At 46.1% G+C, this 18,785-nt stretch overlaps 1 protein-coding gene across 1 annotated transcript in view; it reads right to left on the reverse strand.

Annotated features, from left to right (window-relative positions):
- Positions 1–11,013: 11,013 nt before the first annotated feature.
- LOC149325881 (uncharacterized) overlaps positions 11,014–18,785 on the reverse strand; it is a 58,039-nt gene continuing 50,267 nt past the window's right edge. Inside the window, exons 7-8 of the mRNA XM_089564402.1 lie at positions 12,879–13,060; positions 11,014–11,290 (exon numbers count right to left, since the gene is read on the reverse strand). Of these exons, the coding sequence (XP_089420528.1) occupies positions 11,014–11,290; positions 12,879–13,060 (459 nt within the window). The remainder of the gene's footprint in view (positions 11,291–12,878; positions 13,061–18,785) is intronic.

Here is an 18,785-nt window from a genome sequence, read left to right on the forward strand (position 1 = left end):
TGGGATTACATTGTATTTTTTAAATAATTCATGTGTGTGGTAGTGCATTGGTACGTTTTCGACAGCTCTTAAAAACATTTTTTGGAGAAAGAGCACTCTGTCTATATTAGATTTAGTAGTCGATGCCCATGCCAAGTGACAATAATTAAGTCTAGGGGAGAAAAGACCATTATAAATCAGCATCAGAATGTGGCGAGGGAATACATGGCGATTTCGCGAAACAATGCCTACTATATGTGATAGTTTTCTTGTAATATAATCTATGTGGGCATGCCATGACATTGTGTTTTGAAAAATGACACCCAGAGTTTTAAAACTAGACACAATCTCTACAGGAGTTGACCGTAGTGTAGTTGTGTTTTGTGTGTCTATGTTTTTGTTCCTAGTATGATACAAAATTGCTTTAGTTTTATCAGCGTTCATTTTCAAGCTAATTTTTTGGGTTCATTCATCAAGCTTAGCAAGCGCTACATTTGTGCAGTTATTGGCTGATCACTTGATTCTCCTGTGAAAAACACACTTGTATCATCCGCATAATTCACAAAAGTAGCGGATGGAGCGATACCGTAAACATCGTTCACGTACAAATTGAACAAAAAGGGGCCCAGGATGCTGCCTTGCGGTACACCCTGGGAAACATGAAGTGCATCTGATAAAGAATCACCAATGGCTACAATTTGGGTACGATGTTTAAGGTAGGATTCCATAAGAACACCGGCCTTTCCGCAAATGCCATAATGTTCTAACTTCCTAATAAGTATTTCGTGGCTGATAGTGTCGAATGCTTTCGAGAAGTCAACGTAAAGGCCCAAGACTAGCTTACCTTTCTCCAAACCGCTTAAAATGTGTTCTTTCTGCGTCAAGAGGGCAAGTTCTGTGCTAAATCCTTTGCGGAAACCAAACTGGCTACTAGCTAGCAATTTGTGTTTTTCTTGAAATGCTCTCAATCGGTTTAAAATAGCTTTTTCAAAGACTTTGGAAAAGACCGAGAGAATAGATATGGGCCGATAATTTCCCATATCATTTTTGTCACCTTTCTTATATAGCACGCTTACTCGAGCGACCTGCATTTTGGGCGGAAATATGGCCCGCTGAAAGCATAAATCAAGTACATGCATTAAGCATGAAGCAAGAAAATGCGCAACGTGTTTGATTGGTTTTACCTGAATTCAGAATTATGCTTGCAATTTCTGTTTCACTTACTGGAGTCAGAAACACCAAGCTATCATTACGCGGAAAGTTTGCTAGGTCATTGGAGCAAATGGCGGTGTTACCTTGAACAAAATCTTGGTTGAAAGCGTTCGCGAGGGTTTTTCCTGTTAACTCAGCATCATGTCTTTTTATCTTACACACTTTTTCATAAAACATAGTGACTGGTTAGTTGGTTCTGCATACTGGAAAATTTCAGCGCAGCAGTAACAAGGACGAGACCAGAAGGACGCAAACACAAGCGCTGTGTTTGCGTCCTTCTCGTCTCGTCTTTGTTACTGCTGCGCTGCAATTTTCCAGTACACTTTTTCAGTTCCTATCTTGTAATTTAGCATCGGGTTCAGTCTACGCCAAACTGTATTCATTTGTCCTGCTGCAGGCATAAATACATTGTCTAAATATTCACGTCTGGCTTTCTTTATATCTTTATCTAGACGATTACGGAAAGCTTCAAATTCTAGTAGTATTTTTTTGTCTTTGCTTCTGACAAATTGGCGGTACAAGTTATTCTTTTTTCTAATCCTCCCGGAAAGTTCTGCGTTAACCCATGGTTTTCGGATTTTTCTACCGTTATTCCTTGCTACTAAAGGAAAACTCTTCTCATAGATTGGTTTCAGTATTTTGATGAATGTGTCATAAGCAACGTTCGCATCTTCGCTACCAAAAACTTGATCCCACGAAGTGCGTGAACTTTGCTGTAAAACTTTGAAAGGTTGCAGTGTGTCACATGTTGAAAGAAATATGTATGTCGTGCTTTGATTCGCATTCGTATTCGAGAAATTTATAATCGAACATTCCCGAATACTCACCAGCGATCGCAAACCGCGCCCACTTTGATCCACAGTATCTGGGGAAATTATTCTGCGAGGGAGTTGCAGGAAAAGAATACAAAGATCCTAATCGCTTTCTTCTACTTCGTTTATTGCGTAGACCGATGGCATTATGCTTGACCTCATGCGAAATTCCGCAAGTGGGCATATCAAACGTGCTGCAAACAAGATAGCCGATGGCCAGCCTCGAACAATCGCAACGCGAAAGCGCGCTTTTCTGGTATACAAGGTCTGTTAGAAAAGTATCCGACCTTTGGCCGAAGAAAAAAAACTAGTATAACTGGGACGGCTGGCTGGCTTATGGGGTTTAACGTCCCAAAGCGACTAAGGCTATGAGAGACGCCGTAGTGGAGGGCTCCGGAAATTTCGACCACCTGGGGTTCTTTAACGTGCACTGACATCGCACAGTACACGGGCCTCTAGAATTTCTCCTCCAAAGAAATTGCAGCCACCCCGGCCGGGATCGAACCCGCGTCTTTCGGGTCAGCAGCCGAGCACCATAACAGCTGAGCCACCGCGGCGGCATAACTGGGACGTTAGAAATCTAATAACCTTCCAAGTAGTCTCCTTGGGGCTCCCTATACATCTCCCAGCGGTGCTGCCATTGGTGAAAGTATTCCGAAAAGGCACTTTTCGGAATGGAATTTAGCTCTGCTGCCGTTGCAGCCATAATGTCCTTTCTTTTCTGAAATCGCGCTCCTTTCAATGGCCTCTTCATTTTAGGAAACAGCCAGAAGTCGTAGGGGGACATATCAGGAGAGTAAGGAGTCTGTTAAACTACAGGAGTCTGGTTTTTCGCCAGAAAAGTCTGAATCAAATGCGAGCAATGTGCAGGAGCAATGCCGCGAGGGAGGCGCCAATTTCTTGTTGACCTCAGTTCCGGTTTCTTGCGCCGCACAGCACCACATAGGCGATGGAGGACATCCCTATAGTACTCTTTAGTCATTCTTTGACCTTATGGGGTGCGTACTCGTGGTGTGCCACACAGAGGGAGTCAAAAAAGCTGTCAGCATCACTTTGACATTGCTGCGCACTTGGCAGACCTTCTTTGGTCTTGGTGACGTGGAATGCGTCCTCTGTGACGACTGGGATTTGGTTTCCGGGTCGAACCCGTACACCCAAGACTCGTCACTAGTGATTACGGCGTCGATGAAGTCAGGGTAACTGTTTGTGGAATCCAGCATCTCCTTTGAGACTTCAACATGAAGCTGCTTTTTCTCCACCGTCGGCAGCTTCGGCACGAATTCCGCCGCAACTCTCTCTATAGCCAAATCTTCGGTGATAATGGAATGTGCAGAAAAATTGCTGATGTCCACCTCTTCCGCAATTTCTCGGATAGTCACACAACAGTCCCTCATCGCCACAGCGTTCACTTCGGCAATTACCTGGTCATTTCGGCATGTTGATAGCCGAGCGGAGCGTGGCTCTCTCTCCACGGATATGCGGCCGTCTTTAAACCAGTTGCACCACTGCTTAATCTGTGTGCTGCTCATAGCATCATCACCGAAAGCCGTCTGAACATTTCGAATGGTTTCCACTTGGCTATCGCCAAGTTTCTGGCAAAATTTGTTGCAGTAGCGCTGCTCCTCTCGCTCCGCCACTCAAACGCTGCTTCCCAGCGACTGACGCATTCGGCAGGCGGGAAAAAATTCTTGCATGCGCACGAGGGTTCAAGGTCGGCTGCTGTAAGCGCGCTTGTTTCATATCCATCAGGTGTTCGCAAAAAAAATAAAATCGGATACTTTTCTAACAGACATCGTATGTCTGGGTATAGCATATCTTTGAAGAAAACAGCGCAGCAGCACAGACAACAGAGAAGACGGAAAAGGCGCTGATCTCCTCTCTTGTCCTTGTTGTGGCGCTGGTTTCTTCAAGTAAGTACCGACTCGCTCAACTCGCCGTTTTACTTTTGTATATCCTTCTAGTATATGTCCCATACTTAATGCCCAAACAAATAGCATTCGTCCTGTTGCCTACATAACTATCCTAGAGGGAGGTAGGTCCGCCATCTTGGTTTGGTCGTCTATTCGCGGACATGCCTGTAAGACATGAATGTACTCCAAATCTTGAGGTATGTTGACGACTACCTTGTCATAACCAGACCCCATCAGATTACGACCTTCACAACTTGGTTTCTAGCATAGTACATTTGTTTACTACAGAGTCGAGAAGCCTGATGTTTACGTAGGAAATGCCTGAGGGTAACTCCATACAGTCCCTTGACCTTCTCATTGTGTTTCGTAACTAAGGAAGCAATCCGTGCTATTAATACAATCCCCGACAGAAAAGAAGCCTGCTTCTGTAAGAACGCGCACATTCTAAGCTGATAAAACGTGGAATCGTTAACGGTCTTCTTCAGGCAGCGCTTGCCAAAACCTACCCGCACCGTATGAACAGCAGCTTTGATAATCAGGTCGTTTCGAGCAATGGGCTAGTCCAGCCATATTCTCAAGGAGTACCAAGGGAAATCTTCTGTAGAAGATGAAAGACAAGAAGTAGAAGGCTTCAAGCGTGGCAGTTCCAAGATAGCGTGTTAAAGTGATCCCTTATCTTCACAAAATCTAGCAAAATTTGAAGATTGGGAACAGCTGGGAAGTTTAAGCTTTGTTTTCAGCGCCTAGTAACCTGTACAGCATTGGTACTGTACTATGAAACGAGAGGCATGGGAAAAGAGCCATGAAAAGCACTACCTAGAATGCAGCACCAATGTCGGGTACAGCATTCCTCTTACATGTGTACGCATATAATATTGAACAGACGGGCAAGTGCGGTAATGAAAGACTTCGTGAACACAAGAGTACACTAAAAACAACTAAAGACGCCGCTTTCCGGAGCACACTATGTATCACATCTCCAAACCTTGCTGAGAGGGACCGAAATTCTGGCAAGTACCAAAACAAAGCTTCCTTTTATATTTTTAAATCTGGTGACAAACAATTTAGTACAACACCGGTTTTACTTCTCGATAAATAATTAACCTTCTTGGACAGACACGCGTGAGCTTACTGCTTAACATGCAGTTCACTGATTTGCCATTCACTGATTTGTTTTTGCGGTTAACGTGGTCATGTGGCCCTGAATTTGAGCATGGTGGCGCCTGTGAGACTACCGATCGGCTGCCTAAGATACTTATTTTGTTGTTCTGCATTGGGGTTTTATCACAGGCACTGCTGTTCCTACGGCATTTGTTTTTTTATAATCCATCGTCACCACCAGCCCCTATTGGCATTGGTTTTGTTGGTGTTGTCTGTTTTGGCTTATTCTTGACACTGCTTTTGCTACGATCACTTTTATCATGTTTCATCGTCGCCTTTGGCAGGGAACTTTGTGTAGTCACTTTTTGTTTTGTTTTGGGTAAATCTTGAACCTTCTCTTGTCGCGAGGAGTTGACTGTAAGTCAACCTATACCTACCTGCATTGATCTCTTCTCAAACACGTTTGGAATTTTCTTCGGGGTATATCGGATGTAGATTGGTGGTACCAGGCTGCGGTTCCCCCCGTCGGATGATTACTGTTTCGATGCGCGCAAGTGATTGTTTCCTGATCATCTGTTATCAATCTGAATGGTATAGATTTATCCATTTTTCCGGAAAATGAACAGTTTGAAGTTGCGTTTGGTGCATGTTGGTGTTCGGTGTTGGTGTTGGTGTTGGTGTTCGGTGCTTGATGATGATATCGTGTGTGTTTTGTCTTTTGTCTCACTGCGCAAGAGGGTACTTCTCAGTCGCAGCTGAAAACCAGCAGCCATCCAGGGAATTTTACATGGATTTTCTAGCCCCGCAAGACGCTGGATGCTTATCCTGTTTTGACATCTTTCTTAAGCGATTTCAATGGAATATGTTGTCGGGCTAGTTGCTGTAATTCTTTAGACACGCTGAAGTTTTGCAAAAAGGAATACCGCAACTCCTGGACACGGGAGTGCGCTCCCGTCTTGGTGTGCGTTCTTTTCGCGTTCACATTACCATGTTTATCGAGGATACCTGTGTTAACCTGACAGTGACCTCAGCTCCACAATTCATGGTGGCACATTGTGTGATAGCCCGCACTTCATTAGCTGTTGTTACTGAGGCCTGTAATGTAGCACTACATCCGGAACCACGCTGCGACTCAGAATCTGACAGGAGGTCATTAAGCAAAACACTCCCAAATATTGGAAGAGCCAATTAAAATTCAATCCATTTGACATAAACTTCGAGACGAATAATCTAACCATACAGAATAATGAAAAGAGGATAGAAACAATCGTGTAAGGACGTAGTCGACCCCAAAAAATTGAGAAACTGGTTGAGGATGTTCATATCTGTCATAATATGAACAAATAAGTGCTACAGCAGGGGAATAAAGTTGATGATCAGAAAAAACAGATCCTCACAAATAAGTCGGATCTATAGTGTACCCGAATATTCCAAAAATAATTGCCAATCCACTGGAAAAGGGCGTGAAAGAAGTACCTTCACAAGGGCGAATTCAAAAGAATGAAATCACAATGTTTGTCCCATTATGACCAGAAAACATATACTCATATAAACTATACTCATACATTTAGCTTCAGGTAAGAGTAAAATGCAATACCTGTAGCTCAAAAACAAAGGTAATCGTGTTTTATTATGTGATTTTGCTCAATGGCTCCGAAATCTAGGGAAAACTCTACAATCGAAGACGAACTCAAGGTCAACAAATAACTTTTAGGTCCGGGCACCTTTCCTAAGAACTGAACTATTCCTCAAAGTGTGTTCAGCGTAGTTCGCAGCCTTCCATTTCATTTGATCCAGCCGCTCTGAAGCACAAAAAATTACGGAGCGCATGTAGAGCGCGAAGAATTATATCTCACAACAAACTCCAATTATCAAATAGGCTCAAACCTCTTAAACATTTTATTCTTTAATGACGCTCTAGTTCCACGAACACATGTGTTCATATGAACGTGCATCAATGAGGAATTGTCGCCTACACCTATAAACTTATTTTCCAAAATGAAGATTGATACGCGGCAGTATGGCTATTGCCGTTAAAATTAATATAAGACGACTGCCGGTGACAATATAGTGGCCATGAAGGCATATCGTGAAAGCAATGCTTTAATAGAAAATACATATTATTGCGTGCTACAAAGCTCCTCCCGTGTTGTGTGAAAAATATTTTGCTTACCCTTGGCAACATACTAATTCCACATTGAGTGTATATATAATTACGTCAGTGTAATCTACCGACTGTTTCACCTTTCTCAGGATGGCAAAGAGAACTAGAGTGCTGAACGACTGCTATGAATGGGAGCGTGCATTTCTTCATGTGCATTAGTGGACTTCAAGTTTGCAAAGCTTTGACTTTCACCGTTTCGTTATTCACTCCACAACGAACTTCGTAGTTGCCCTACCGTGCTTGACAGGCCCCCTAATCCGGGTTTCATCGTTTTCGAAACCATCGTTTTCTGCAGGGTATCACTAATTTCCATTTGCAGCAGTGAAAGGTCCAGCAGTACTACTGGTCTTCGCGAATGAAAGAAACAAGAGAAAGGATGAATTCAGCCAAATTTTCAATTCCATATCTGATCTCAAAGTAGAGAAGCAAAAAAAAGACCCTTGATTATTTTCAGTGGATTTCAATAAATAGAAAAAGCATTTCGGACATCCTTTTCTCCAGTGTAAGGGACGGAGGTGCAGTTAAAAAAATGCCGACGATTACGCTACTTCCTAACGCGAAATTTGAGGGCATCTCATCAGCTGTTTAAGCTTTTCGATATTTCGCGCATCTCATCAGCTGTTTAAGCTTTTCGATAGGTTGAGGCAAAGAATTCGAGCAAGACATGTATGTAGAATTACAGACAATTTGTTATTTTTCACACATATTCCTTCTTCAAGAAACACTCCACTAACAGTTCTTGATTGTCATGAAGGAAGCATTGTGTCCGGTGAAATAGATGGATATATGCTCGACTTGCTGCACCAATGCCTGGTTCTACCTTACGCGGCGAAGAGATAGCAGCGACTGACTGATGCCACTGACGCTCCTAGCGAGACAAGGGAACGCGGCTCTGCGTTACGGCTTGGGATGCACGCACCGTGATCCTCTGATGCCGAGCCGGTGCTTCGGCAACCGGAGAACACCGCGCGCTATCGCGCAATCACCGCCACGAAGTTAGAGGGCCGGGGAGAGGGACGGGTGTACACGCAGTGGCGAAAAGCGGCGGCTATGCATTCCGGCTTGGGCGTGTGGGAGAAATGGCGCCTGCAGCGAGTGCATCTAGAGAAGCCCGCTACCCCTGGCTGCTGAGCTTGTTACACGAGGGACAACGGCGACGCCGCGAAACACAGGAACGGGCGGCCAAAAGCTGCGAGCTGCGCTCTAAAAAGAAAATGATGTACGTAAATACGCATGGCTTTGCAGAGGCAAATGGCAACCCCCGGAGCCGCCGATCGCCGATGGTAAATAGCATACAGGTAACGTGGCCACAGCGTGAAAACGATACCACGAGAGAAAGAACACGATACACACAGCGCTGTGACCACATCAAATTGAACAACTAACTCGCCCGTACTTCCACTCTCGTTAGCACACGGCTAGCTTGTTCGCACAACTCGCCATTCGACATTTAACTCCAGAGGAAAAAGAAGCGGAAGGGGTGTGTGGCGTGCACTCACTCACTAAAGAACGCACGCCTGCTTCCTTGCTGAACCAGCAAGTCACCTAACGTAAGTTGTTGCTGTGATCGGTCCTCTGTGCACACGATAGTGTGCGTTCTCCATTCCTTTTTGCGCAACCACTGCAAGAACCGCGAGGTACGGTTTTTAGGCATTGTTTTTTCTGCAGTAAATAAATAACATATGTGAGCGGAAAAAATTTTCCACTGTTTCTCTTTTTGTATGCGTTCAGATATTTCGAGGACGAAGTTTTCAGAGGTTTGCCATGACCATCACGCATGCCCATTGACACCTGAAAGTACACTTTCGAGCTAACTCGTTATCTCAACGCAGAACCAGAGCATTGCGACTATCAAAAACCGTAAGCGACGATGAAGAAGAACCTCTGGCATGTAAAACGCGCCGGTGCCGTGACGCGTAGCTGGCGACTGTCCATCCGCACGATGAGCGGGTTTGTTCTGCGATACAGTGCAAACGATGATGTTTCGGCAGGCTCCTACAGCTATTAGAGAGTTCTAGGATATCGAACACACTTTTGCGTTCAGTAAACTAGAATTCTGCCCGGCATTCTGTAGGGCATGTGAAATCGTTAGAAAATACGCAAACGCAGGCGCAACGATGACTCCATTGACAATGGCTCCATCCGGTTTTTATAAAGTTAATTATTTCTGCAACAAAACATGTTTCTCGTTGGGCATAAGAGGATCCGAATAGTCCAACAGACTTCAAAAAAAAATAAATAAATAAAGGCCAACTTTACCTTCATCCATTTCGTTACGGCAAGAAAAGTCGAAGCGAAAGCAGTGCACGTGCCACCGCGGTGGCTGAGTGTATGGCGCTCGGCTGCTAACCCGAAAGACGAGGGGTCGATCCCGGCCGCGGCGCTAGAATATCGATGGAAGTGAAGTTCTAGAGGCCCGTGTGCTATCCGATGTCAATGCACGTTAAAGAACCCCAGGCGGTCGAAATTTCCAGAGCCCTTCACTACGGCATTTCTCATGGCCTGAGTTGCTTTGGGAAGTTAAACCCCCTTAAACTTAAACTAAACTCAACTACAGCAGTGTACCCAATTAAAGCTAGTTGGAGTTTCGATGGAGGCGAAGTTCTAGAGGTCCGTGTACTATCCAATGTCAGTGCACATTAAAGAACCCAAGGTGGTCGAATTTTACAGAGCCCTTAACAACGGCATCCCGATTGCATGAGTCGCTTGGGGACGCTAACCCCTGTAAACTGAAACTAAAGCTAAACTAAAACTAAACTAAATCAGTGTAGCGAATTAAAGCTATTTAGAGGGCCGGAAGGCGTAGTGAAAGCGACGAGTTGACTCCGAAGCGAGAGCCGGCGCCTCAAAGCGCACCCACATGTTGGGTATTTATCTGACTGGGGTCGCTAAGCATCCGCTATGGGAACGAACACTCTTTTCGTGACGTCGCCTTCTGGATTCGTCGACACTTTTCGCTGCATACGAAACGTGGAATCAACTTGCGGCGTTTCGACCAATCAGTTGTCGTTATAAAACACGGTTTCCAAATCGGCGAAACTCAGAATACGAAAGGTCCGAAGCTTAGTACAAAAGAAAATAGTTTTGATGGAATAACGCGGCCTCTTCCGAATGGCCAGTTCGCTGGTACTGTACAGTCAGGCCGGAATGAAACGCGAACACGCATATGTCATACATTTCTGCTTTCGAGCGAGATATTCCTTTACAACCTATTTTAGATTATGCATTTCAGTAGGCCCTTTACCCAGACACATGAATCAGGCTAGTTGTACACTTCAGCTGAAAGTAGGCAGGTAAAATTTTTGTTTTCTTGACATGCTCTGTTCGCGTTTCATTCCGGCCTGACTGTACATGAGCTGTAGTCTGAGGCGTCTGCTATTGTGTTCTCAAGGGGCTAGCTGATCAATGTTCGCGCATGTGGCGCCAGGTTCCCCTTTAACGAAAAAAATGAATTGTCGGGAGCTTATTAACTTAAGTTAATCAGCTTAAGTTAAGGACAACTTAGCGATCTATGGAAAGAAAATTGAAAATAGGCTTCATTGCAGAGATATGGGATAGGTCATTGGCTTTCGTTTGACATAGCCAGGGTGATGATGATGATGTTGATCATGAATAATTTTGAGAGACACTATGTTAAGATTCACAGGAGTTAAGTATTTTAAGGAGCTCTAAATCCTAAGTGCCGCCACAAGTTAACCACTCCTGTTTACTCATGCTGTGGGTTTCGGGGATGATATTTGAGGAGTCGCATATCTATGAGTAGTGGAAAGCACTGTGAGAAAGACAGAAAGCAGAATGACATTCGGCGGCGTGATGAACGTTACTGGACAGAAAACTAGTTCCAAATAACCATAACCCGGAGCGTTAGTGCGTCCCCGTCTCTCACAGCGCTTATGGAGCTGTCGTTGAAGTATCTCGCGTAGTAGTCGTAGAGGAAGAGCTCGGGCACCAGCGCTTCGGTGAGCCGAAGGCAGACGAGCTCCCTCGGCCAACGGTACTGGGCGCGCCCCGTGATTTCTTCCATCCGAGCCTCGAGCAGGTCCTCGCGACCAGGCACGGCAGCCGAGAGGTGCAGGAGGGCGCGGAACCCAAGGAAGTTCATTAGTGCGGCGCTGCAAAGTGGATGTAGCATTGTTACATAGTGCTACCAGCAGTTTTAAAAGTCAGGAAGGCACCCTAAGCCTCCTAGAGGGAGGTATATCATTGCACAGACTTGCGCCCACATAGTACTGAGCAGCTCGACGGCGGCGAGAGCAACAGGCGCAGTCTGCGATCGTCGCAGAACAGATTCCGTACTGCTATCGTCCAAGCTCAATTTAAAGCTGGCTAAGAACCTTCCAGGCAAGGCGCCAGAATAACTAAAGAATCTCTAACTATATATAAGCAGTTTCGCGCGCTTGCGATCATTCAAGAGAAGCATTGTCGCATCTTGCCTCACGAAGTTATATCCATATCCGGCGGCTTTGACCACCAACAATGAGCTGTAAGCTCCGCGGCATTTCTCCCCGCTAAAAGAAGCTACGGCTCGTGCTTTAACGAAAAGGTGAGCAAATATAAACGTCGCCAATGCAAAAATAAGCTGTGAGAGTGTAAACACCAAGGGTTTATTTTCGCGCATAATATGGCTTTAGATGCACGATATATACATCTTCTGGGAGTGAGCGGCGCCGCCGTCGAGGACGATTTGGTAGTCAAGCTCTTCAATTCCATGAATGATCTTGTACTGAACTAGGTAACGGCGCGGAAGGTTGTCTCTCAGTCTGCGGCGAAGAATGGCCGTCCAAGCACATAGACGGTCACCGCGTTTGCATTCCATGTGGCCTCGGCGCCGATTGTAACGTCGGACGTAGGTGCGCTGTTGGCCCGTAATCTGGATCCGGCCAAGTCGTGGGGCTTCGTCTGCGCGCTCTAAGTGGACGGCGATGTTGAGGTTGTCTTCGTCGCCGACATTCGGCATGATGGCGCTGAGGGGCGGTGTGACGGCCACCCTCCAGTGCACGGCACTAAATTGTGTAATCTGTGCAGCCTTCTACATTTTGATGTTGCAGGTTTACACAGCGTAAGCAAGGATGGCATCCCAGGTCTATGTTCTGCCAGCCGCCACTCAGGTCTCTGTTATGGCGTTCGACTGCTGACCGAAAGACGCAGGTTCGATCCCAGCCGCGGCGATGGAATTTCTATAGAGGCGAATTTCTAAAGGCCCGCCTACTGTGAGATGTCAGTGCACGTTAAACAACCCCAGGTGGTCGAAATTTCCGGAGCCCTTTACTATGGCGTCCCTCAGAACCTTGGTTGCTTTGGGACGTTAATCCCCATAAATCAACCAAACTAAGTTCATAAAAACACCAGCGTTCGGTATTTGACGTTTATGCGAAGTAGCTGCTCAGACTTTCATCGCAGGAGGCAACGGTCGATTTCAAGATAAGCACCACGTTTTAATGTGACCGACGAAGAACGAAGGTGCCTGCCTCGCTACTATCTAGGTAAGTGGGGTCGGAGCTTTCATTCCTAACAAATTTCTCCACCATTTCAAAAGAATACTGTGCGTGAAGCAAGAGTGCAGTTTCTGAGCTATTCACACGAGAACATTGTACATGCAGGTAGGATACACGCGAGTTTAATGGGCAATTCCCTGCCGTCGATAAAAGCGATCTATTTGAAAAGGTGTGCTGCGGAAAGAGTTCATGTCAAGGTGCTTACTGGTTACCGGGTTGGAAGAGTGTCTCCAGGTGATCAAGCAGGGCACGGCATTGGAGGCCCACACTCGTCTCCGAACGGCCAGCCACATCTATTAGAGCGGCTTGCACTACGAATGGGAGGCTTGTCATGCTGACGAGAGTCAAGCCGCCGGACTGCTCGTGACCGCCACACAGAGATCGCACCTGCAACGGCGGCAGCATGCGTGTGGTAAGAACAGGCGGTCAGTGTTATTTCAAAGCTTAGAACTCAACCAAACTGCGAAACCCTAACTCATAAACAGACGACGAGCCAGCGTTGTTTGCTTTGGTTTGGTTTGTGGGGTTTAACGCCCCAAAGCGACACAGGCGGTGAGAGACGCCGTAGTGGAGAGCTCCGGAAATTTCGACCACCTGGGGTTCTTTAACGCGCACTGACATCGCACAGTACACGGGCCTGTAGAATTTCTCCTCCAAAGAAATTCTAGCCGCCGCGGCCGGGATCGAACCCGCGTATTTAGGGTCAGCAGTAGAGCACCATAACCTATGAGCCACCGCGGCGGTGAGCCAGCGTTGTACTGCAGCGTTGTATTAGACGAGCCACAAGTCCTGCGTTTGCGAACTGATTTGAATATTTAAAATTGGAAGAATTTTTATAATACTTGTATACTTCATATGCACAAGATACATGCCCAGGCCAGACGAAACTAAAGAAAGAATGGCGTGTAAGGCTGTTCCTCGAAGGTGGCGACCAATCATTTACACATTACATCAAGAAAACAAACGTTAACAAAACCACGTAAAACTTAAAGCGCGAGATAGAACACAAATGAAATACCACAGCTAACACCACACTACAAGACACTAGAGGGCAGAAAATGAATATCATTTCTGAACTTTATAGGTACGGGGCGCACTTAATTTTCTGCTGCCCCCCAAAAATATTTCAGCAGTATCACAATTGAAGTTAGTCCTATGTAGATACTGAAACTAGTGGATAGGTGCAGACTTTCGCTTACTGTATTTTGCGTCAATAATAAGAGACGCGCTGAAAAAAATACCGTGTAGTAAAGCAGGTTTTGGACTTTGTCGCTTGGTCTCGTGATAGAAAGGCTCCAATTTGTGATCGACCGTCCCCAAGCCGAAGCTCATGAGAATTTTGCCTGGGCATGACCTCCCACTACTTAAGCGTTTCTTCTCCCCTCTCTTCTTAGCGCCTGCCCCTTCTCCCTTCTTAGCGCCTGTCCTGTCTGTTTCTGTTCTCCCCTCCCTGGCCCGCTCAAAACAAAGCTTAGCGCAGAAAGGAAACATCTAAACGTGGTCCGCACGCTTTGCTCCCTGCTCGCTCAGCGACCACGCGATGACGCCTCTGGGATCAGCGCCCTTGGCGGCACCGCGTAGGAGGGATCGCTTTTGGCAAGGGAAAGCGTGGCACTTCAGACCGCAACAGTTGTAGCCATCCTACCCAGATCGCAGGCGCCGAACCTTCAGACAGTGTCTTACGCGTTCTCCATGTCGAAGAAGACCGCAAGACTGTCCTGTCTGTGTAGCAACGTCTCGCTCGCGGTGTTTTCAAGGCATTCTACATGATCAGTACTTGAAAGTACTTTTCAAAAACCACACTGGCGCATTTTAAGAAGTTGATTGGTTTATTGGGGTTTAACGTCCAAAGCAACTGAGGCTATGAGAGACGCCGTAGTGAAAAGCTCCAGACATTTCTTCCACCTGGGGTTCTTTAACGTGCACTGACATTGTACAGTACACTGGCCACTAGAATTTCGCCTCCATCGAAACTCAGCCGCCGCGGCCGGGATTGAACCCGCGTCTTTGGGGTCATCAGCCTGTAGCCGTAACCACTGAGGCACCGCGGCGGATTTCAAGAAGCTGAATGAATTAAAAAATAAAAATTATGCTGACGTTCAAACACTTCGGTATGATTTGAAAGAAAACTGGCACGTGTTCTGGGCCTGGAACTGCTAGGAATGGAATTGTGGTTTTCCGGGTTTCAAGAAACACACTACGATTGCGTTTTTCTCTTCCCTGTTTTCCCTGTGATCCACATTTTGTTAAAGTATTTAAGGAGATCTCTATAGCAGCCTCAGCACTATGCAGTATGCATTGCCGTGGCGTAGTGATGTCTGTCTGACAGCAGAAATTACTTTAACTAGCTCCTGTAATGTAAAAGTCGGCTTATAATCTTCATGGATGCGCCTGCACCCGAGGGAAGCTTTGTACAACGACTTTGGGGTTCTGGAAGGTGCCTTTGTAGTTGTTCGAATTTGGGAGAGCGACAAATAGTCTTCCTAAAACAAATAAAAGACGCTTGAGTTTGCGCTTAGGACTACAATTCGATAGCATACACTACTTCTCTATTGCTAGGGACCTGCCCCCGTGCCTGTAAATGCTGAGTTCCTCATTCTCAATTCTTTTACTTCCCTTTGCTTACGTTCAATTTGTTTATCGATGGCGGCAATTCTAAGCATTATTTGATAAAGGTAAACAGTGATCCTAATTAAATAAACCTTTATGTAGCGTAATTCGCCTACTGAGCTGTGTGAGGTGCTCGTACAAAGCTTCCAGCTATCTCATTTGCAGAACCTTCCTGAATGGTGTAGAGGAAGCGTGCCCGGCTGTCGACTTTTTAAAAGACAAGGTTCGATGCCGCTCGGCCACCTTTTTCTTTTCAGCGGAACGGCCTTTCTACATAAATACCGTCTAGACCAATAAGGATTTTCCAGTCACGCCATCATCAGTCTTTCCGTCTTTCAGCCGAAAAGCACCTTTAACCCTATTGCGTTCATATGTTGGCCGGTTTTCCAGACTTGTTTATGTACCGGAAGCGCCCCTCTCCCCCTTTCCCAATCTACGGTCTGCTGAAGATGCAGTCTCCGGATATCTATACCTAGCGCTCAGCCAATTCACAGGAGGCCTTACAGAACACCATGAAATAAGAATGGAAAAACACAAGCCCGGATTTTGAGATTGCTCAAAAGACCAGTGTAGATCTTTGCACAAATGAAATAGGTCGTAATCTGAAACAAGTAGCTGTAAAGAACAAAGTTACCCTATTTTCGATGCGTTCCGTAAGCTAGCTTGATCGTGACGTGCGATTGAATCATGCGGTGTAAGCAAATCAGATATCGAAAGACATCGTGGAAACCTATTTTTGAAGCATGCGCTGGGTGTTGTTTTTCAGGTTTTCGCTCGCGCGTGGGAAAAAATACCTCGATCAAACAAGCCAGTGCTCCACTAACCGCTTGAGAGAACATAAGCCATCATTGCAATATGGTGCGTTCCCGCACTTTAGCACCATACTTACCAGCAGAGCGGGCCTGTGTGCCTTACACTGTGGTCTACACTAAGCTGTCAACTAACTTGTCTGAGTGCTTGTTTTGTTATGATAATCGTTTGTGTCACTGTCGGCAATGCATTAACAGCATGAGTGCTACTTCCCTTGATCTGACGTAACATCGGGTATTCCTCAAGGCTCAACTTCGGGTCGCGACTATGTTTAGTGGCATTAATGAGATTTATTGAGGGGTTTCTTCTCGTTTACATTTGTTCGCCGATGGCTGCTTGCAGCACAAAAAGCCTGAAACTGAACGCGATGCTAATCACTCGCAGGCAGACATGCGTATCCTCACGAGGGCAGGCACTCATGTCACAAAATTCGGCCCACGTTCGGGAGACCGGCGCAGAAGAATTCTCGCCGGCGATCGCCGTAGACATTTCTGGCGCAGTGCAGAAAAAACCTTACAGAGTGCTTAGCCTCGTGCGTGTTGCTGCCTTCTCCACTACGTTTGCCGGCGCGGCGCCAAAGGAAACATGTCCTCGTGCCGTCGAACAATCGAGAAGGTTGGAGAAAATGCTACTCATTGCCAACGCAGAGGGTATAGCCTTGAGCGTGTTGAGTGAAGCCCTCTCCACTTCGTTGGCGTGCCGGCGTAGGCGAATAGCAAGAAAGAACTCGGAACTCGGATAAGGGAGTAATTACTCATTGACATCCACCCGATCGCAGCCATACGGCTACAAAGGAAAGCTATACAGCTTTCTCAGAAACCTTCGTAGTTAAAGAAAAAATCGTTCTGGTCCGGGGTTCGAACACCGGACCAGAACGATTCTTCTAACGAGCGAGGCTTCTAACGGTCGCCAAAGACGCCGCCGCTGCCGACGCCCGACAGTTTTTTTTTTTTTTAATGGACGTACTAGCGCTCTGGAGTTAAAAGAAAAATGGACGATCGTTTTTTTCTTGGGCACTCAATTTTTAGAGCGCTGCTCTTAGGCGTTCGTTCCTGGGTTCCGCGTCGTAGTCGTCGGCGTCGGCACTGTCGGAGTAGTAGGCGTAACCGGCCAACGTATCAGCAAAGCGAAATGCCATTGGGAAGGTGGCTGCCACGGGAATTTCCCGGAGGGTTGCTGGCAGCGCAACACGCCATCTGTCAGCCGTGAACAGCTGCCCGCAAATTTCGCATTTTTGGCTATCGTAATCATCTGTCAACTTTTTTATTGTGAGCCCTAGATATAAATATTTTACTGGGATGTTTTCGACCAGTTGTCCAGTGGAATTAGTGGAATTGAAGTCCGCACATTGTATCCTAAAAAAATATGCATATTTTTCCTTTCTTCACTCTGTTACTAAGTACAGGTAATGTGTTTGGGGCCCATCCCTGAAAAATTCCCCTTATCAATTCGAGTGGCTCCAGAGTAGAGCGCAAGGATCTTTCCGGGGCGGTGTCAGCTAAGGGACTGCTACACTAAAACGAAAATATATTGTAATGGGAAGCGCTCTTGTCTCGTCACAGAAAACTGTATCTGAAGCGGTCCGGCTATTTTGGAACAAGGCTGTAATTAACAAAGATGGTTATTTAAATGAACCGCACTGCACATACTACTCAAACTGGTCACAACCACAAAATTCTGGAGTACTGGACTAAGACGAACTTTTATGTTAACATATTTTTAGCGCGAACTGTAACAAAATGAAGCCGATTGCCTCGTAACCAGGTGTGAGTTACCAATAAAGTTTCGTTCTTTTCTAAGCTGTAATCACCCCTGCTAGCACGCTCTACAAAAAAATGAGATATTTCTGAATAATGAATAAGGAGTACACAGAGTGGCTATCACTGAATCTTCAGAATGAACGGCCATAAAAACGCAGTCGATATTTCCTGACAGCCGAAAAAATATGTGCGAATTGTTCTTCGGATGGGGAATAATTCACTCCTCACAGCGGGGCTTTTGTATGCCCACACGTGTATGACACCATCCCGCCGCTGCGCAACAGATGCGCCAAGAAGGGCATTGATTGCTTCTGTTGAAAGTTACGCATCCGCCTCCTCGTGGGTGCATCCAAATCTGGGCGTGCTTTGGAATTGTTTAATGAGCTCTGTGAAGCTTCTTTCCTGCATTCAGCCGAAAAGGCCGCTTATTTATGCTTTCTCTGGCTTGTTAGGGGCTCCGCTATCTTGAAGAGGTCCTGAACAACCTGCACTACATTTAGTCGCTGCCATTCATAGATGCCCTTTGTCTGGTGTATCGCTTCAACGCAGCATTCGATCCACCACTACCAACTTGGAAGAATTAATGTCATAATGTCATCCGGTAACAGGCGCGTGTACAAAAGAAATGGCATACGCTTTGCTTACCAGTTAGTGTGGGGAGAGCAACCACTGTGGCCATCTTTGCGGGGCTAGGGTTAATTGTATTAGCGCTCACGATGCGGCTGAGACACTAAATCTCTCAAAAGCTGAGTACGGCTTTTCTAACTTCAGGGGAATACCGGCTGAACGGAGTGAACGCAAGAGCATATAGTGGTGGACAAACGAGTCGGAGTTCGACGCAGCTCCGCGCAGGTGTGCCATTTTTTAACAGGTTAGCATGGTGTACACCACATCGAATACTGCAGTACCCGAGTACCCGCGCTCATACGAAC

The sequence above is a fragment of the Amblyomma mixtum genome, chromosome 10 (genome assembly GCF_055824585.1).
Source record: "Amblyomma mixtum isolate Tamu chromosome 10, ASM5582458v1, whole genome shotgun sequence".
NCBI classification, from domain to species: domain Eukaryota; kingdom Metazoa; phylum Arthropoda; class Arachnida; order Ixodida; family Ixodidae; genus Amblyomma; species Amblyomma mixtum.